This window comes from Lithobates pipiens, unplaced genomic scaffold (genome assembly GCF_037356315.1).
Source record: "Lithobates pipiens isolate NorthernLeopardFrog02 unplaced genomic scaffold, aLitPip1_a1.2 Scaffold_18, whole genome shotgun sequence".
Lineage (NCBI taxonomy): Eukaryota > Metazoa > Chordata > Amphibia > Anura > Ranidae > Lithobates > Lithobates pipiens.
Window position 1 is genome coordinate 388,839,497 of NW_027507758.1, and position 22,279 is coordinate 388,861,775.

The 22,279-nt window shown below is 44.1% G+C and overlaps 1 protein-coding gene across 1 annotated transcript in view; it reads left to right on the plus strand.

The window, feature by feature from the left end:
• The window catches only part of TINAG (tubulointerstitial nephritis antigen), a 157,169-nt gene that overhangs the window by 103,392 nt on the left and 31,498 nt on the right, over window positions 1-22,279 (plus strand). The window contains exon 9 of the mRNA XM_077487814.1: window positions 11,225-11,345. Coding sequence (XP_077343940.1) covers window positions 11,225-11,345 — 121 coding nt within the window. The remainder of the gene's footprint in view (window positions 1-11,224; window positions 11,346-22,279) is intronic.

Sequence of the window (22,279 nt, forward strand, 5' to 3'; positions counted from 1 at the left end):
CTTACCTGGGTATCCAAGTCCCTGCTGATCTAGCAGAGCTCTACAATTGAAACTTCCAGAGGGATCCACAGGGTATACACCAAGATCTCCAAAAATGGGATAAATCCCCCATCTCCTGGTTTGGGAGATCGTCCATTTTTAAAATGAAGATTCTCCCGGCCACCTTCCTTTTTTGTACTGTTCATATGTAGGACCTTCCTTTTGGTGCAATAAACCTCCACGGATACATTGGATGAAGCTGGTACTCACTAAGACGTGTGGAGGAATTTGTCTCCCTGACCTACAGCGCTATTACCAGGCAGTTCACCTAGCACAAATCGTTGACTGGAAAGTACATATTCAGTGTAAAGACTGGTTGACCTTAGAAAACCTGATCTCGAACTCTGATTTATGCTATGCCTCTTGGCTCTCTAGAGAACACGTACGTCCAAATATTTTAACCCATCCCCTAATTGGAGCCATCCTTCATGAATTTGATAGGGCTTGTGCTGCACACGCAGTATCAGTTAAATTATGCCCCATTACTCCAGTGAGAGGCAACCCAGACTTTCCTCCAGGTTTATCTGGTTAATCTGATTAATCTGAATGGCCGCATGTGGAGATGCTTGCCAAACACTTTTCCGAAGAGGCCGCTTCTTGTGACAAACTCTGCAATGGGTGCATTTCCTTTCTGGCCTTATATCAAGCTTAAACGCTTTTTAGATTATCCATCCCACAGACAGGGCTTTCTCAAGACCTCTACAACCATGAAATCACTATGCTCTCATTCGACCCCCCAAAGTCATGTTATATCTATAATGAATTGTTTGGAGAATCCTCCACGCTCTTATGCTCAGATCACAATTATTGGGAATCTGCACTGGGAACGGAGATAGACGAAGAGAGCTGGGACCTTATACATCTGTATAATCATAAAGGGTCTTTGATTGTCTCCGTCCAGGAAAATGGTTATAAACTTAAAACACGTTGGTATAAAATCCTGCACCTGATTCATAAATTCTCCCCCTGTGTCTCTGATCAATGATGGTCATGTGGAAAAGAGCCGGGTACATTTCTTCATATTTGGTGGAACTACCTGACACTCCAGCCCTTCTGGTATAAAGTGCATGACTTGACAATGGTGTCTTCTCTCCCATTGGAGTTTTCCCCAGCACAGTTTCTCCTACGTCCATCTAAAAAGAGGTACTATAAGTCGGTTGCTATGCATATGATTAATGCATCTAGGATGTGCATACCAGTCCATTGGCGATCTACATCCCCGCCTTCAATGACTGAATGTGTTGCTGAGATGGAGGAGCTGATCTATACTACTTTGGATAATATTTCTAAATTCTCTGATATATGGAAAGCCTGGACAACCTTTAAAAGCTCCCAACTGTACCAAGACCTTATACATGATGCACATTGACTTTAACTGGGGCAGTTCTACCCCCGATCTTAAGGGCAGACTCTGGGTCACGCTACTGGCTTGACGCACTTTAATGTTCTGACCACTGGAAGCTGGAGAGGGTAGTTAGTGATGCTCTAAGTCCCTCTTCTCAACACACTCTGATGCCCTGTACACACAATCGAAATTTCCAACAACAAATGTTGGATGTGAGCTTGTTGGCGAAAAGTCCAACCGTGTGTATGCTCAATCGAACACGAATGCTGGCTAGCAGGTTATCAAATTTTCTGCCTACAAATGTTTGTTGGCGGACTTTCCGATCATATGTACACAAGTCTGTCTGACAAAGGTCCATGCATGCTCGGAATCAAGTACAAGCCAGAAACACTCGGTCTTGTAAAACTAGTGTTCACAATGGAGATATCACGTACGTCTTGTGCGTCACTACGTTCGTAATTGTTGGCCAACATTTGAGTGACCGTGTGTATGCGAGACAAGTTGGAGCCAACATCCTTCGAACAAAAATCCACACTTTTGTTGTCGGAAAGTTTGATCGTGTGTATGTGGCATTATCCTCTTCCTCCCCTCCCCCTTTCCCCAACATGCCTCCCTCCTTTTCACTCCCTGCAAAAATAGTAGCTCGCCCTGCAAACACTATGGTTTATCCATTTTAACTCCATGTGTCCCCTACAAACACTGACTGTAAATATAATATTTTTTTTAGTGGCACTATATAGAATGGCAGAAACTATCTCTACCTGCAAACACTCTGTGATCTGTAACTATTATGTTACAGGACTTTCCAACATATGGTGTATCTGTGACACCAAGTAATATAGTTGCATTCAGCATCACCAACAGCAATTACCTATCCCTTGACACACTCTGATCTGTTACTAATCTTCTATAGAACTGTCCCACACACAGCATGTCTGTGAGTTAAAGTAAATATAAATGTTTTCATCAATCACCAGTAGTAACTACTAATCCCTGCACACACTCTCTAAACTGTGTCTAAACTGTTGCTAATCTGCTACAGGACTGATTTACTAAAACACCTAATCAGCTTCCAGGTTTTATTGTTAAAGTTTAATTGAAGATTAAACCTACAATGAAAAGCTGCACCATATTTTGCACTCTACAGTTTTAGAAAATGGACCTCAATGTTGTTGCAAAACGCCCAAGAAAGGCCCTTCTAAGACACCTGGCAAGTTCAGAAACCAGGAAGTGTATTGTTTGTATTAGTTTGGTATGTTCTCTAACTGAGAATGATTTGGGTACAGATCAAAATCATGTTCACCACAAACCCCAAGCTTATCCCTATGCACCTCCTCAAAATCTTGCATTTTGGTCTCAATATCAGACAGCAGCATCAATAAGGTGGCCATTCAATATTGGTCTCTCTCTTTTATTACCTGAATCCTGGGGTCCTTGTGCAAGAATTAGGGCATAAATACCCCATTCTCCCATTCTCCATGTCTGCTCCATGACTCTGAGTCCTCTGTTGCTGAGAACACAATCCTCAACAATCCCACCAACTTATGTTAAACTCCCAGGGATTGAGAGGGGTAAAACATCTGCCTTGAAGCCTGCCTTATTTCCACCTTCTCAGCAGCACCAGCAGCTCAATCATCCTCCTCCTCCTTTTATTCCTCCTCTGTCTCCTGCTGCTTCTGCTTCACAGGGATGGAGACAATAGGAGAATGATCCATATGCCCCTGAGACAGCAGCAAATCCTCCTTTTCCTCTAGTGTCTGTCTATCTGCCCACACATGTGTTCAGTGATGGCATGCTGCTGGTGGGGCATTCTCTGTAAAATGACGATGTTAAGTTCTAGTGCATGGGGGAGTTACAGATGAGGTGGTTGGCATGCAGGTTATATTGATGCTACATTTCTACCAGGTGAGTAATGAATGGATATGACTGCCTAAAATGCCAATAACCCTTCTGGCCTGATGAAGAACTTCCTAAAAGCCAGGGTAATTCATAATAAACCCCTGTACCACCATGTGGAGGACATATGCTAGGCAAGGTACATGTATGATTTTTTTTTCCAGGTGAAAGGCAGTTAGCAGGATACTGCTATTGTCACTCACAGCCTGGTCACACTGAAGATGGTGTGGTATCAGCCACTTGTCGACCTCCGCCTTGAGAGCTATCAGCAGCCCTGGCCTAGTATGGCTTCTGTCCCCCAGAAATATGATCCTCAACTGAGAATTGCAGCATTTACCCTGGTATGTTGCATATATTCTAGGGTGCTAGGGAGGATTTTTTTAGCAGGAGGGAGTAAGGAGTAAAGGTGGCTGCACCACCACTATTAGACAAGACACAAAGGGGTTGATTTACTAAAACTGGAGGGTGACAAATCTGGTGCAGCTCTGCGTGGAAACCAGCTTCCATTTTTTTTTTTGCCAAAGCTTAACTTAACAAGCTGAAGTTAGAAGCTGATTGGCTACCATGCACAGCTGCACTCTCCAGTTTTAGTAAATAAATCACAATGTGTTGCCACCAGTTCTAGCAGTGTGCCCTTGCCTGTATCCTTCCCAGCTGCTATAAGATAGACTCATGCTCCATGAAGGATATGGAGCTTCCCTGCTCAAGCTTACTGGACCACATATCTGTGGTCATGTGTACCCTGCATGCTCCATATTCTAGTGGAGGGCAGGAATGGTCTTCTGGGCAAAATAATGGCAGCTGGGTACCTCCTATTGTGGTAAATAACAAGTCACAAACGTGCGGAAGGAGGCTAATTCTATGAGTTGAAGTGGGTCCACCTGCAAAGCCAGCAGGTTTATGGAGCTGACATTGGGATGCTGGGCATGGCTGTGATTTAAAAAAAAAATATTTGAAGAGACCTGCCCTTTGAAGGATTCTGCTGGAAACAGTGAGGTGAGTGTAAAATAATTCTGAAGAGGTTCAAGCCTTTGCTTGATCCACCTCACAATGACCTCATGACTCTTTTCCTGCTTGAAGTGTTGTATCCTAAGCCTCTGAAATTACTTGCAAAACTTCTCTCTATATCACTAGATGATGCAGATGTTTGAAGGATGCAAAAGGATCATTTTGTGGAGGGAGGTAAAAGTGAGGAATGAGGAGAACTATGGGACTGCTTTTTCTGTTGTCTTGTCTTATCGAGGTGCTTCTCTTACCAAGCTCTGTGATGCAGTTATGTGTTTTCTCATGCATGTGGTGGCTAAATAACTGATACTTTAACATAGCTAATCTGATGCAGACAAAGGCTGTAGAACCCAACGGTGCTGTCAGCTACAGATACGTTAAAAGGGGCCCACAGTGCAGAGCTCTGTGGACTGGCTATAGAGAGAACAAAAACCTATACCTTCGAGGCAATGCTGTCATAATGGATTAGAACAGTTTCTACCTAAGTTTTCTTCAAACTGTCCCTGTCCATGACAAAATCCTCCCTCACTGCTGTTCTGCCTTTCCCTCAGAACTATTCGCCTCTCCAATTGGTGGCACTTACAGATGGTCTGGCACCTTATCATCCACCCTATCCTCAGCCCTGAAGCCCACTTTGCAGTAAGTGTCAGCTGCTGGAACATAATGCATATATGTCCCCCTCCACTATGGTTATGTTGCGATCTTCCTCATTCTCCATATCCGAAAGTAGAAATGCTTGCACACGACCAAGATCATCTCATTGCCAATTTGCAGGACTATGATGGGATTAGCAGGGGAGAAGAGGAAGGAGGCTATTGTGCTCCTGGGAGGAGCAAGAATAGGAAGGCTTTTTCAGTCACTCAACTACCCCCTGCACTTGCTATGACTGTATAGCATTGCCAAACCGAAGTAGAAAAGGCAACCATGCCCTGCTTTTAGATTGTGTGACTAAACCACTGCTTTGTGCTGCAGAACTTGTTTTTCCTTAACTACCTCCAAATGTAGGGCCTCTAATTCTCACTTTAGGCGTGTCTGACATGTTAATAGGGGGGAATGCCTAACACTGCCTAAGCCTGCAACAAAGGGATTTAATATGTGGTTCAGCTTACTTTACTGCACACATATGCAATGCTATGCTACAAATTAAACTCTGTTTATTCTCTAAACAGTTTCATGTGTGCTGCATTTTCTAAATCAAAGATAAATTACATGTATATTTCAACTTGCAACCTGAAGTAAAAAAATAAAAATAAAAAACTTTAGCCAGCAAAAATCTTAGTCTTAGCAATTGGATGATCAATCTCTCACATAGTCTGTCAGGTAAATACATTATTGTTTTAATGTCTGGAGAACAGTGGCACAAAAAATTTGCATTACCATATCTCCAACTGCAGTTGTACTATTGGGGGTGTTATTAATTTTAGCACCAGGAGCTGCAAATGTGTTGTCAGCTCAGCAGCAGTGTGAAGAAACTATATGCTAATTTATCCCAGCCAAGCAGCTGAAATTGATGATTTTATTTTTATTTCATTTTTTTTTATTTTTTTTAAACAAACAGTGTGGTACAATATTTGTTCCAGCATGTCATATGATAGTATAAATAGCAAAGACTAATAACTAAACTGCACCCACTCACAAAGAGCAAACAGCAGATAGAGGACAATCTTCTCCTTAAGCACATGTGAGTAAAGAATAGTCTATTCCCTTATGGCTGAAGTCAGGGAAAGTTTCTTTGGCATTTGGTTACCTTACACCAATGCACAACTGATGCTATCCAGTGCAATCTCCAAAACACTGTACAGTCACAGGGATCAATTCAGAGTCTTTACTCCCAAGTTCCAAGGACAGCTGCACACCTTCCAGCTTCCTCTGGACACAATCCAGTGATTGAGTCCTTCTCAGATCCATTTAGAAGAATCCTGCAGTCAGTTCCAGGTCACTTCCACATAGGGTGACCACGTGTCCCGGATTGCCTGGGACTTTCCCGCAATTGGGTGCTCTGTCCGGGGTCCCAGGCACCTTCATTCTGGGACATTACAGTGTCCCTTAATGAAACTGATGCAGCTGTTCATGATTCTGCACCAATCGATTACCAATGAGTTCACCCCACTGGCGTAGCATGGAGGGGGGGGGGGGGCAGCCAGTACTCTCTTACCCCGGGAGCAGCAATATTACTGTGCTGTTGTTACTGCCACTGCTGCGCCGTCCCAAGTCAAGTGTGCTGTACCAAGTACTTCCTCCGCTCAGGCCCGCTACACCTCAGAGACATATTGCAGACATTGCTCCACAGCACCCTCGCCCTGGCCAGGGACTCCTATTGTCCAGCCTGTCCCTCATGATCCCTCAGGTGCAGATGGCCAGGTGTGTGAGTGTGAGAACAGCGGAGGGAGAGGGGCAGTGCTCGATGCAGAGCGTACAGCAGCTGTTGGTCGAGCTTCCAGCCAGCTAGGGATACCGAGGAGCGGTGGCGTGGTGGGAGTCAGGACTCTAGAATAGTACTCGGTGCTGGGAAGAATCCTCATCCAATGGAGGCCATAGAGAGGTGAGCAGAATCCACCGATTGACATTGTAAATGCGTGGAAGGAATAGTGCAGGAAGTAGGAATCCGGTAGGTCAGTGTAGTGGACAGATAGGTCAGTGTAGCAGGCAGTATAGTGGACAGGTAGGTCAGTGAATTGGATAGGTAGGTCAGTGCAGTGGACAGTGTAGTGGAAAGGTAGGTCAGCATAGTGGACAGGTAGGTCCGCATAGTGGACAGTATAGTGGACAGGTAGATCAGTGAAACGGATAGGTAGGTCAGTGTAGTGGACAGACAGGTCAGTGTAGTGGACAGTATAGTGGATAGGTAGGTCAGTGTAGTGGACAGTATAGTGGACAGGTAGGTCAGTGTACTGGATGGAGAAGGGAGGAGCTAACCTGGATGATGTCAACCACTGCCATCCTGCTGTGCTGGCCCGCAATCGGCACTTTGTGTATTGCTACACACTTTTGAATCAAGAGGATTTCATGTGAGTGCATATTTTTTTTTTAATAAACTATTTTTTTTAAGCAAACAGAGACCACTTCGTATACTTTGTTTACCCGCATGTTCTGGAATATATACAAGTATCAATACCCGCTGCTGGCATTCATACATTCCCCAAGGTGGGACAAGTGCTTTTCAGGATGTGACTTTGGATGTCAACAAGCATTCCTTATGGTGGTGGAGGGTGCTGTCACCTATTAAGGATACCAGATTTTCCTTCACCCATGTAGATACTTGTGCTGCTGTCTGGGCTCTGTGGTTCTATTGTGTACTGCCTCATTTGGACTTTTATATGGTTTTATATTTGTGTGTGTTTTTAAGTGTTAGATAGTAGTGCGCTGCCTTTTTTCTTATATGGCTATTTAGAGGGATGTGAATTTACCTTTAGAGCCCATTCACACAGGGGCAACACGACTTGTAGGCGACTTGAGTCAGGCAACTTGGACACGACTTGAGTTAAGATCACAGCGCGACTTGGGACGACTTCAAAACGACTTGTGATGACTTCAAGCCCGACTTGGGACGACTTACAAGTCGCCCCAGGCCAGGCGACTTTTGCCGAGGCCAAGCAGAGAATGAGCTCAAGGGGGAACTCCACGGCAAATTTCTGAAAAAAATTTGGCGTGGGTTCCCCCTCCGAGAGCATACCAGGCCCTTAGGTCTGGTATGGATTCCAAGGGGAACCCCCTACGCCGAAAAAACGGCGTGGGGGTCCCCCCCAGATCCACACCAGACCCTTATCCGAGCACGCTACCCGGCCGGCCAGGAAAGGGGGTGGGGACGAGCGGGCAGCCCCCCCCCTCCTGAGCCGTACCAGGCCGCGTGCCCTCAACATTGGGGGGGTGCCTTGGGGGAGGGGGGGCGTGCGGCCCCCCCACCCCAAAGCACCTTGTCCCCATGTCGATGAGGACAAGGGCCTCTTCCCGACAACCCTGGCCGTTGGTTGTCGGGGTCTGCGGGCGGGGGGCTTATCGGAATCCGGGAGCCCCCTTTAATAAGGGGGCCCCCGGATACCGGCCCCCCACCCTATGTGAATGAGTATGGGGTACAATGTACCCCTACCCATTCACCTGTGGAAAAAAAGTACAAAAAAAAAACACAACACAGGGAAAAAATATTTTATTGCACAGCTCCGGGGGTCTTCCGTCTTCGGGGGTCTTCTCGCCGGACTCCTCCGCTATCTTCTTGTAGCTCTTTTACTAGCGGAGTCCGGCTTTCTTCCTCCCCGCCGCCGGCCTCTTCTCCCGACTTCGGGGGTCTTGTCCCCCTCTTCGGTTCTTCTGCCGGGCCACCGCGCCTTCTTATAGCTCTTTTGCAGGCGGTGGCCCGGTCTTCTGTCGTCGCCGCCGCCGCCTTCCATGGTAAGGGGGCGGGGTCACCATGTGACATCAACCCATGTGACCAACCCATGTGACATCAACCCATGTGACACCGCCCCATTGTCCCTATATAAGTGGCAGCGCAGGGCGGCTCTGGCATTCCGGCCGGAGAGAGCGTCGTGTCAACATCTCCTGGAGAAGAAGAAGAAGAAGAACGGAAGGCGGCGGCGGCGGCGGCGGCGGCGGCGGCGGCGACGACAGAAGACCGGAGAGGGGGACAAGACCCCCGAAGTCGGGAGAAGAGGCCGGCGGCGGGGAGGAAGAAAGCCGGACTCCTCCGCTAGTAAAAGAGCTACAAGAAGATAGCGGAGGAGTCCGGCGAGAAGACCCCCGAAGACGGAAGACCCCCGGAGCTGTGCAATAAAATATTTTTTCCCTGTGTTGTGTTTTTTTTTTGTACTTTTTTTCCACAGGTGAATGGGTAGGGGTACATTGTACCCCATACTCATTCACATAGGGTGGGGGGCCGGTATCCGGGGGCCCCCTTATTAAAGGGGGCTCCCGGATTCCGATAAGCCCCCCGCCCGCAGACCCCGACAACCAACGGCCAGGGTTGTCGGGAAGAGGCCCTTGTCCTCATCGACATGGGGACAAGGTGCTTTGGGGTGGGGGGGCCGCACGCCCCCCCTCCCCCAAGGCACCCCCCCCATGTTGAGGGCACGCGGCCTGGTACGGCTCAGGAGGGGGGGGGCGCCCGCTCGTCCCCACCCCCTTTCCTGGCCGGCCGGGTAGCGTGCTCGGATAAGGGTCTGGTGTGGATCTGGGGGGGACCCCCACGCCGTTTTTTCGGCGTAGGGGGTTCCCCTTGGAATCCATACCAGACCTAAGGGCCTGGTATGCTCTCGGAGGGGGAACCCACGCCAAATTTTTTTCAGAAATTTGCCGTGGAGTTCCCCCTTCAGAGCTGATAATTCTGTCAAAGTCGCCTCCGTATAAACGGAGATCCGACTTGGAGGCGATCTCCATTGAAATCAATGGGTACCGGTCGCCTACAAGTCGGATAGAAGTAGTACAGGAACCTTTTCTGAAGTCGGAGCGACTTCAGTAGTGTGCATTAAGACGGCTCTCATTCACTTACATTGCTTTTTAAATGTTGTCCGACCTGAGGCGACCTGAGGCGACTAGGGGCGACCTGAAGTCGGATCAGGAGTTGCCCCTGTGTGAATGGGCTCTTAGTGTTCAGCAAGCAACATATTATTTATACCTTCCCAATGTATGTTTGCGCTGACAATATTCATTTATCATTGAGATCAGTGTAGGGGTCAGGTAGGTCAGTGTAGGAATCGAGTATGCCAGAGTAGGAATCAGGTAGGTCAGTGTTAGGGTAAGTGTAGGAATCGGGTAGGTCAATGTAAGGGTCTGTATAGTGGACTGGTAGGTCAGTGTAGTGGACAGTGGACCTTTTGTAGGATAAAGTATTTTTTTTTTTAATGCAACTTTACTGCCTTACATATAAAGACCGTTTGTTTAATGTTTCTATGTTAGCCTAACACTGAAAGAATAATTACATTCTTTGAATCTAAGTGGCCTCTTGCAGCTGCAATGTTAGAAAACGCATTTGTTTCATGTATGTTAGACTATCTAAGGCACTAAAGTTGCATATAAACCCTGCTCCGCTCTCAAGTCCAACCACCCACTGTCTGCACTGTAAGCCAAGTGACATTTCTTAAATAGGTAAGGAGTGGGCACACCCAGTGATGTCACATGGGGGCCCTGCCCCCTTGTAATATCATCAACCAGTGCATGCTGGGGGATGTCCCTGAATGGAAGTTTGGAAATATGGTCACCCTACTTCTACATCCCAGGCCTGTACCTACAAACCTACTGAGACTTCACAAAAAAGCAATCCAGTCCATATGCTGCCTCAAAGGGAACAGTCCCCTGAGGCTGGGAATTCTCCTTACTGGGGAAAGACAAACATTTCAGTGCTCCAGACTATTTATCAGCTGCCCAACCACCATTTGGGAGCACCTCCTAAGAGATTGGCTAGGCCCTGATCAATATTCAGGCTGGCCAATTGAACCCCCCCTCCCTAATCTCTCTATAATCTTCTTCTAGAGCCAGAGGTAAACAATCAAACTCCCAGGATTTGAAACCCTGAACAGACCAGAGCAAGCTATCTTTTGCCCCCTTGATTACGGAAGGAGCCAACAACTAAATTTACCTAGCAGTAGTGTAGATATTTCAGTAATCTTTATAAACATGTTATTGATTCGAAGTTAGATCCTACCTGTTGCATAATTGTATGTATATGCCTAATATAAGCTTATTGCTAAAGCTATATGTGGTATGCTTAATCTATATACAGTATTCAAAACTATAGAATAAGCATGCAACCACTACAATGCATGTATATTCCTGTTTTAGAACTCAGCATGTAGGGAAGGAAGGATGCAGATGAAAGCCCCAGATCTGCACCATTCAGATCAAGTGAGCATTGGCAGCACCCATATATCCATCCTGACATGCTACTTTTAAGAATCAAATGTACGTTAAACCTTAGAATGTTTAATTTTCTTTCTTTTTTTTTTTCAGCGGTAATGACAGTCTATGAAGATTTTTTCCTCTATAAATCCGGGATCTACAGATACAGTGGGCTGGACAAAGAAACATCTGATAGACATCTGAAAGGCACTCATGCTGTTAAAATTATTGGGTAAGACAATGCTTCACTAAAATTTCAACATGAAAGGGAGACGACTTCAAAATACATACTGTTAAAAAAACAAACAAAAAAAACAGGTGTATTCAGTAAAGCAGTGCAAAAGAATAATGTAAATAAATGCTATTATTTTAGTGCACTAGTAAGAATTACAGTTTTATTTTTTTAACTTTAATAGGCTAAAATACTTTGCCCATTGCCATTACTGCGGTTGAACTGGTTTATTCAATAAACCCTTTTTAAAATATTCTTCATATTATTGTGGCATTATTGTGGAGTATAATTTTGACTTTTAAATCATATCTTCAATATTTCAAAACAATATACGTACTTTGATAGTGATTGTAAAATTATACACTGTAAATTATATAATTATTTTTTTCTTTTATTGCTTGACCTTTGCTTTGTACATTACGCAATTTTCCCTTATATAATCAGGCTGATTTACTAAAGGAATTGCAAATCTTCACTCAATAAATTGTAGCTGTGTTTACTTTGAATATCCAATTATGTACAGGTGTATCAAAAATAAACAGAAATATAAGTAAAATAAATTTAAGGAATTATACATGATCGAATAATCAAATTTATTAAGCCAAAACTCTCAACATCTTTTAGTATCAGTATCATACTGATATTTAGTATCAGCCTCGGTGTGAAAAACATGTGCACACAATGGGGTATTTAAAGTGAACAGAAATTTGCTTTTGGCATGATTGGATATTTGAATTGAATATTCACACTTTTTTCAGCAAAGATTCTAAAACCTTTCAGTAAATCAGCCCAGTTATTCAATATCTTCTCAAAACAGCATATTTACAAATTATCCACTTCACATTTGATGAGAAAAACAGTCATTCACTGGTAAGTTGTATATATTGCAAATGTTTCAACAAGAATGGATGTGTAACAATTAGATATGTTATATACATTTTTCAATAAGTATTGATACCCTTTAACGTGATTCTAAAAGCCAGAAAAGTTTTACCCTAATGCATTCTATGCATTAGTATAACTATGTCCTTGTATTTCTATCACCTCTTTGCCCCTCTGTATTCTTTTTTTTTTTTTTTTTTTAATTCTTTATTTATAGGATTTTCCAAAATTTACAAAAAACCACGATTCATATATAAACTATTTCACATGTTAAGTACAACATCATTTCTTATACAGGTTATCTTCCTATTCCCTCCCCCCCCCCCTTCCCACCCCTCCCTCACTCGATCCTACTCCATGGGACTCCTTTTAACTAGCTTTCAATCCTCTTCAGATAGCTTTCAGTTTTACCAAACAATACCCAAAGACGCCATTTATTTTGGTACCTTTCCTCCAAGTTATCCAGTTTGTACATTGACTCTTCTATGATTCGAGTCTTTTCTAACCTATCTGCCCACTCCCTCATTGAGGGCGGGTCAGCTCTTTTCCATCTAAGCGGTATCAATGATTTAGCAGCATTTAATAAAGAGGGTATCAAGGAATACGCATACTCCTTCTCTCCTTTTTCTATATCATGAAACAAACATACCCATGGATCCCTCCTAATCCTTTCCCCTGTTATTTCAAAAATAGTTTCTATTACTTTATCCCAAAATATCTGTATCTTAGGGCACAGCCACCATATGTGGGCAAAAGACCCCTCCCCCATGCAGCCTCTCCAGCATAGCCGGGGGGTCGCACTACATATTTTATTTCCTTGTTGTGGAGTTATGTACCATCTTGTTAAAAGTTTATATGACATCTCTCGTGTTTGCGAATCTACGGTAACCGAGTAGGTTCGTCTAATTATCCTATTTCTATGGCCATCATCACCTAAGGACCCGATTTCGTTTTCCCATTTTTCTAAATAGGGAGGGTAATTTTGCTCTATTCTTTCTATTAGAATTTTATAAAATTTTGAGATTCTTTTTTGAAGGCACTGTCGGTTCACTAATAGCTTCTCCAACGGTCTAAGTTGTTCCATACCCCGTAGTGGCTGTGGTAAAGACTGAATAAAATAATATAATTGAAAATATCTCCATTTGTCTAATGGTTTATGTCCCCATTTCCCTATAATTTCTTCATATGTGCACATCCTATTACCTTCCATCACCTCCTGTACTTTAATATTATCTTTCTTAACCCAACTACTATAATATAAATATTCCTCTTGACCTGGGATAAAGAATTTAGTGTCCAGTAGTGGCATTAGTGGTGAGTTGTGTTCCCAGTTATGTCGTTTGTTTATTGTGTCCCATATCTGAAATAAATTTTTTGTGAGTGTGCTTGTGTTAGGGCCTAATTCTCTGTGTTTTGCAGGTATCCATACTATTTCCCCTAAATCCCTTCTACTTAACTTAATTTCTAATTCAGCCCAGTCCTTACCCTTTTTATTATAAATCCAGTCCGGTATTCGAGAGATTGCTATAGCCTCATAATACTTTTGGAGATCCGGCATTGCCAACCCTCCCCTTTCTTTACTTCTGATCAGGGTATTCCGAGCCACCCTTGCCGCTTTTTTTTTCCATATGAATCTGTTAATCAAGATTTTTAATTTATTTAAATAGACCTGTGGTAACACTATTGGGATCATTTGGCATGTATAGGAAAAGATTGGTAAAATAAACATTTTAACTACGTTTATTCTACCTGTCCATGATAGAGCTTTATATTGACACCTTTCCAAATTCTGTTTAATTTTATTTAATAAGGGTATATAATTGGCCTCAAACAGATCACTCACCTCTGCTGTCAGCCTTATTCCCAAGTAGACCAATTCCCTCCCACACCATCTAAAGGGGAATTTAGACCGAAGACGGCTCTGCTCTGCTATAGAAATATTCAGATTCAGAATTTCGGATTTAGATGTATTAACCTTGAAGTTAGAGACCTTCCCATAACTTGATAGTTCTTCCATTAGTGCTGGTATGGAAGACCCAGGGTTGGAAATATAGAGCAAAAGGTCGTCGGCAAACGCCGCAACCTTGAACTCCCTGTCAGCAGCCCTTATCCCATAAATGTTTGAATTCATCCTAATGGCCCTCAACAGAGGTTCTAGTGACAGTATAAATAATAATGGGGATAGCGGGCAGCCCTGTCTTGTCCCATTGAATAACTCAAGGGGGCAGGACAGGGCCCCGTTTATTCTTATTCTAGCTTTAGGGTGGGTATAAAGGGCGTCTACCCAACCCCTCATACGGTCCCCCACTCCATACCTTTCCAGAACCTCAAACAAGAACCTCCACCCCACTCGGTCAAATGCCTTTTCCGCGTCTATTGACATGAGCACCGCAGGGGTGCCCCGTCTTACCGCTTCTTGGCATAACATAATGGTCTTTAATGTGTTATCCCGACCCTCTCTCCCCTCAATAAATCCAACCTGATCCTGCAATATCCATTCTGGCACATGTGGTCCCAATCTCTCTGCAATAATTTTTGCAAACAATTTAATGTCTGAATTTAATAAAGAAATTGGCCTATAGCTTTCTACTGCCGCCGGGTCTTTTCCCTCTTTTAAGATCAGGACCACATGTGTCAGAAGTGTTTCTTCACGAAATGCTTGACCCTTCCCCACTGCATTAAAATAGTCGCATAATCTTGGGACTAGCTGTTTTTGGAATTGTTTATAGTAGGAGATCGGGAAACCATCGGGCCCCGGGCACCCTCCTTTAGCTGTATTTTTGATCGCCCTCTCAACCTCCGCCCTTGTTATTGGGGTTTCTAATGCTTCCATTTCTAATTGCCTGGCCCTGGGGATATCTAACTGATTTAGATATTCCTTTATTCCCTCCTCTACTTGATTCTCACCCTTATCCTGTTGCCCGATATTATATAGGCCCTGATAATATGTGAAGAATGTGTTAACAATATCGTCTGGCATATTTTGTAAGTCCCCCGCAGCATTTCTTACGTTTGGAATGAAAGTTCTATTTTTCTTTTCCTTCACCCTCCTAGCCAGCCATTTACCTGATTTATTCCCCCATTGGTACCTTTCTCTTCCCAAAATATGATAGATCGATCTCCTATTCTGCTCTAAGCAATCATCTAACTCACGTTTTTTTGTTATTAAATCTTGGGTGTCCTGAAGCCCCCATGGTCTCCCCAACTGTTCCAATCTCTGAATTTCCTCGTATAATAGGGATTTCTTCTTCTCCCTCTCTCTCTTTTTCCCTGCACCAATCCCTATTAATACGCCTCTTATAACTGCCTTGTGCGCTTCCCATAATACAGGGCTAGATGTTTCCGGGATGTCATTCAGACTAAAGAATTGTATAATCTCCTGCTCAATCCTTTCTGCTGTATCTTTGTCCTGTAATAGAGATTCATTCAGTCTCCAATTCGTCCTCGGTCCATGGTCCCCCCCGATCTCCAACTGAATCAGCACAGGAGCATGATCTGAAACAGTTCTTATCTTTATTTCAGCCTTCTTAAGTGCCCTTAAAAATGAATGCTCCAGGAAGATATAATCTATACGGGAAAAGGAACCATGGACCGAGGAAAAACATGTATAATCCCTATCTTTAGGGTGCAGTGTTCTCCAAGTATCATATAATTGGTATGCAGTTAATACTCTTGAAAATGACCTCAGTTTATGTTCAGATATCCTAGGCCCCACCCCTGTAGTATCTATTTTGGGGTTCATGCTCCAATTGAAATCACCTGCCAAAATTAATTTCCCTTCTTTAAAATCTTCTATTTTATTCAAAACTTTCTTCACGAATCGACCCGTATTCTTGTTTGGGGCATAGATATTAACAATTGTACATTTAGAATTAAACAGCATACCTTTTAGGCATAGGTAACGACCCTCCGGATCCACCAGTCGCTCTTCTAGGTTAAATCTTATTGTTCTACTGAACCCTATTGCAACCCCTCTCGAGAAGGGGGATGGGGAATCCCCGTAGAACCACACCGGGTAATTGGCCGAATTCAGTCTAACCCCAGAAGTGCATGTTATATGCGTCTCCTGCAAACACACTATATTTGCGTCCATATATTGCAGTTCGTCATTTACCCGGAATCTTTTCCTTTTTGAATTTAAACCCCTTACATTATACGTAACAACATTAAGGACTACCATACCTCTCTACTGGGATAATTCCCCTCCCTATTTTTTTCTCTTTTTTTTTTCCTTTTCTTTCCTTCCCTTCTTTCTTTCCCTTTCTTCTTTCTTTTTTCCTTTCCTCCTAAGCGTCTAGTGGATCCAGTGGTGCCCGTACCTGCTAGTCCCATGGGAGGACCGAGTGAGAGCCCAAAAAAGCAACCGGAAACCACCCCCCTCCCTTTCCCTCCCTCCCTCCATCTCCCCTCCCAGAACCCCCTTTGTCCTATAACGGAACGTCTCGTGAGACTGGGTAGGACACCCCCCTTCCCGTTAAGCCTATGGCATTGGTGGGCCGCTGTTTGTGTTCGCCTCACCCCCATAGTATCCCTGGAGCTTGAACCTTAATCCGCCCAAGACTCCTCTCGCCTACCCTCCCTCCCTCCCCCCAATTCCCCCCCCTCACCCCTCAACTCTCAGTGCAAATTCATCAGTTCAGCTCAATTCCAGTAATCTACTTTCGACTCCCCCTGATTGGTCGGCCCTGCCCTTTCCTCCCCCGGGTACTATTCCCTTCCGCCCCTAATACATCTTCACTACTCCATTCTATCTGAGGGGCAGGAATTATACCTAACTGTTCACAAAATTCTGGGAGGTCTTCAGGGTAGCGCAGAACTGCAGATCGTCCCTCTTTCTTTCCTATGAGGCATGCAGGAAATCCCCATTGATATGGGATGTCCGCCGCTCTCAGCAGTTCAGTAAGTGGTTTTAAGCATCTCCTCCTTCCCAATGTCTCACCCGCTAAATCAGGGTAGATCTGCAGTTCCGTGCCCTCATGGACCACCCCAGACTGTGTTCGCCCTCTTCTCATTACCTGCATTTTTTCTACTACATTGTGAAATCTCACTATAACGTCTCGAGGTGCTTCTGTTCTAATCCCCCGGGGTAGAGTCATTCTATGTATTCTATCAATTTTCAAAGGGGCTGTGACTTCCTTATCTAATAAAGGGTTAAAAATCTGTTGAGCTATCTCGCCCAGAGCCGACCCACCATATGACTCGGGGAGACCTTTTATCCGTATATTCTTTCTCCTACTTCTATTTTCTTGGTCCTCCAGCTTATATCTAATTGCTCTATTTGATTTCCGGAGAGCTGTTATCTGCTCTAAGATTCCCTCCATCTTAATCTCTTGAGACTCAACTCTGTTTTCTAACTCCTCAACTCTCCCCAATACCAAACCTATATCACTTCTTATTGTTGCGATATCTGCCCTTAGGGAGATCTCCATTCTCGAGAACATCTCAGAGAGCATCTCCCTGATTTGTGGGGGTTGGAGGGTTTCTCTATGGCTATCCGGAATCATTTCTTCTGTCTCCCTGTTAACCACCTCCCCCTCCCCCCGGGAATTATTCTGGTCTATTTCTACATTCTGTAAATTTACCCCGCTTTTTTTTTTAATCTCGCTTGACTTACTCGTGGTATTTTTTACCCCCCTTCCCTCTTCCCCCTTCTGTCTACTTGGGCCTGGGCGAATAGATTTATCTGTTCTGGGGCTGTCAGTCCCTTCATCCTCTCTTATACTAGAGTTTGCAGCTAAATATTTTTGGATCCCGACCGGACTTGTAGCCGGGGTGGCTGTCTTGTTAACTTTACTTGTCTTTCCCCTCATTTTGACAGGGTTGGAGACCCTCCTCCCTTTATCTAACGCTCGCCAGATATTCCTTTTTACTATCAGCCCCACTTCCCACTCTTCCCTCCTACCTTCAACCTAATCCAGTATACCTGCGTCCGAACCACTAAAGATCCCCCAAAGGCCCAAGATCACCCGTCATAAGATACAATTAAATCAAGAATAACAGTATCAACGGCTGCCTTATTCTAAAAAAAAGAAAAAAGACAAAAAGGGAGGGGGGGATGGGACCAAGTTCAGCTGCTTTCCATGCCGTGGAAAGATCCTCTATCAAGGACCATGCCGTTAATGGTATACCGAAAATGTAATAGGCTATACGGTGAGAAGTTGTTGATAGTGATATTATTACAGCTGTTAAGCTGAATTCATCTTACTTTGATAGCAGCTTTCCCCCCCCAAAAAGACACAAAAAAAAAAAAAAAAAAATAAAACCAAAAAACAAAGATATGTCCGGTCCTACAGCTATTACATGGAGACAATCAAAAACAGTCAAAACCGTCACACAGCCAGAAAAGGTTTTTAAGTGGGTCTTTCTTTGATGACAAGTTCTCCTACCCCAAAATCAAAAAAAGACGAAAAACATGTATCCAGTCCTTTAACTGTTAAATAGAGGCAAACTACTCGGACCCACAGCCAGAAGAGATTTTAGATAAGTTTTTCCTGCAAAAGAAACTCTTGCGTCAGATAACCAAGCATCAGAATATATCCAACCTCCTTTGTTCACAGCAGCGCACACTTCATCCTTAAATTATATGCATAAAAGTTCAGTTGTAATTTCAACTAGAAAAAGGAAGGGGTCTGGCAGCTAAAGCGAGTTTCCATCAGCAAGCAAATTATTTTTCTTCCTTTTATTATGGCTTTAGATAGGTTTTTCCTGCAAAAGAAACTCCTGTGTCAGATAACCAAGCGTCGGAGTATATCCAACCTCCTATGTTCACCGCAGCGCACACTTCATCCTTAGATTATATGGATAAAAGTTCAGTTGTAATTTTGTATTCAACTAAAATAAAAAAAAAAAAAAAAAAGGAAGGGGTCTGGCAGCTAAAGCGAGTTTCCATCAGCAAGCGAATTATTTTTCTTCCTTTTACCGCAGCGCTCACTTCATCCTTAAATTATATGCATACAAATTCAGTTGTAATTTTGTATTCAACTAGAAAAGGGAAGGGATCTGGCTGCTACAGCAAATTTCCATCAGCAAGCGAATTATATATTTTTTTTTTCCTTTTATTATTGCTTCCCCTTCTCCTCTCCTTCTCATCTCCACTCACATTTCAGTCCTTTAAGTGTTAAAAGGAGGCAAACTACACGGTCACACAATCAGAAGAGGTTTTAGATAAGTTTTTCCTGCAAAAGAAACTCTTGCGTCAGATAACCAAGCATCAGAATATATCCAACCTCCTTTGTTCACAGCAGCGCACACTTCATCCTTATTTTTCTTCCTTTTATTATGGCTTCCCCTTCTCCTCTCCACTCACATTTATAGCAGCGGCACGTTTAGAATATGCAAAAAGACACTGTCCTTCAAAGATAGACCTTAGGTGGCAGCCTTCTTATATCATTAAAAGGGAGGGAGGGGAGATACTCACAGGTAAGCCCGAGCTATAACCAGGGGGACAGAACTCTTCCTATCGGGTATAGTGTCTTTGAACCACCTCCAGCTTTGGGCTGCCTCCCTCCCCTTCAGGCCGCTTGTCTTACCGCTGTCATCGTAGACCGACCGCCAAGCGCCGACATGCGCAGACACAGATCCCTGGATAAACGGCTCCTCTCCTGACACCCAATTTCAGATGCAGCTGTCTGTCTGTCTGCCGATCAAAGGGCCTTCCACATCGAAAGGTGAGCATGCATCCGATCCTCCGCCGGTTCGCCGAGAGAGAGGTAGCTGTCCGCCTATGCCTAGATCGCGGAGGCCGCCGCGGCGAGATTCGAATCCCGCGGCGTTGCTGGAGCTCTCCGCGGGCCAGGGAAGTCACGCCCAGCCCCGCATCAACGAGAGCGTAGTGAGAGGGAGAGAGAGTGGGGGATCTCGGGAGATCAGCGTATAGCGGCTCCTACGTCATGACGCCGCCTCATCATTCGCCCCTCTGTATTCTTACCTGAGTCTTTTCTTGATCTAGTACTGTGCCTGTCTGCAGCGGCTCCCTCCTCCCTCTCTGCTTACAGAGGCAGCAATGGGAGCCATTCAATCAAATTCTGTGGACAGAGAGTGGGGGGCTGAGCTGTGCTGTGCTAATCAATAGACACACATAGCCTGGCTCTGAAGCAAGCCTGTAAGTGCATCCCCATTAGGGATGAGCCAAACACCCCCCGGTTTGCACCAGAACATGCGAACAGTCAAAAAATATGTGAGAACACCGTTAAAGTCTTTTGAGACACCAGCATGAAAAATCAAAAGTGCTCATTTTAAAGGTTTATATGCAAGTTATTGCCATAAAAAGTGTATAGGGACACGGGTACTGCCTCAGGGGACATGTATCAATGCAAAAAAAGTTTTAAAAAGGATGTTTTTTTTCAGGAGTAGTGATTTTAATAATGCCTAAAGAGAAACAATTAAAATGAAATATTCCTTTAAATATCGTGCCCTAGTCTGCCTGTAAAGTAGCGCATCTTTCCATTGTTTATTAGAGTATCGCAGCAAAATGACATTTCTAAAGGAAAAATGTAATTTAACCACTTCAATAATGGGCACTTCCACCCCCTTCCTTCCCAGCCCAATTTTCAGCTTTCAGCACTCTTGCACTTTCAATAAGAATTGCACGGTCATGCAAAACGGTACCCAAATTACATTTTTATCATTTTGTTCACACAAATAGAGCTTTCTTTTGGTTGGATTTATTCACAAATAAACTTTTTCTTTTTTTCTATATAAGAAAAAAAATGAGAGGAAATTTTGAAAAAAATATATTTTCCACTCTCTGTTTTAAAAGAAATCCAATATAATCAAATTTTGTCATAAATTTAAGCCAAAATGTATTTGGCACATGTCTTTAGTAAAAAATATCCTGTTCAGTGTATAATAATTGGTTTGTGTGATCACGGACATATATACGCAGATGATCATGTACAAATGTGCGCAGATGATCATGGACATGTGTGCAGATGATCACGGACCTATGTGTGCAGATGATCATTGGGACATATGATTTTAGTGTTACATATGTGGGGGACAGGGGTTTTTACTGTGTGGGGACAGTGTTTTGGGGGCACTATTTAGGGGACACTGTGTGTTTACATTGTGTGTTTACATGCGTGGGGACACCATGCAGGTGATCAGTGTGTAAAAAGCTGTTAAAAATAGCTCATACTCACTGATCACCGACTGGCTGCAGCGATCTGCTCTACTGTCCTCACTGACAACTTCCGTGTGAGGAGAGGAGAGCCGATCACCTAGCAACCTGCTGTTTACATCACATGACGGCTCTGATTGGACACAGCCGTCATGTGATCAGGAGGGCCAATCACAGAGCCCTACTGGCGATCGGAGATGCGCCATGTCTGGGTGACACGAGCACATCCGGATCCTGCAGGACGCGTGCACGCGTGCGATCCCCCTCCTTCTGAGGGATATTCCTGATCTCAACTCAGGAGGAGGAAGCGCCCAACTGGCCGTATATGTGCAGTGGCCGGGTGAGAGGTAGTTAAAATTGCTCATGGCTGTAATGTATTGTCGGCTCCCAGCAATATAGATAAAAAATCCATTGAAAAAAATGGTGTGTGGTCCCCCCCAGTCCATGCCAGGCCCTTCAGGTCATGTATGGATATTAAGGGGAACTCTACACTAAAATGTAAAAAAAAATTACATGCCCCCCCCCAAAATCCATACCAGACCCATCAGGTCTGGTATGGATTTTAAGGGAAGCCCTGTGCCAAAATTGAAATAAAAAATGGTTCATATCAGACCTTTATCCGAGCAAGCAGCCATGGCAGGCGAGGAATGGGAGGGGTGACAAAAAAAGGAAAAATTACAAGAGACAGTTTTTGACAATACCTTTAAAAAAAAAAAAAAAAAGGCGGTCCATGATGTCCATCCTTTTTCAATGATGGCACAGACTGACCCGAAAAATAGAAAAAAACAAAAAAACTCTGCCTCGATGGGAGGCGTCCAACCGACTGCTGTCTCTTGGCTGTAACAGCTGTTATATAGGCAAGGGCGGGTCCACCCGGTGACGTAAACAGGTGACCCCACCCCCTCTGACATTACATGATGTCACATGATGCTGG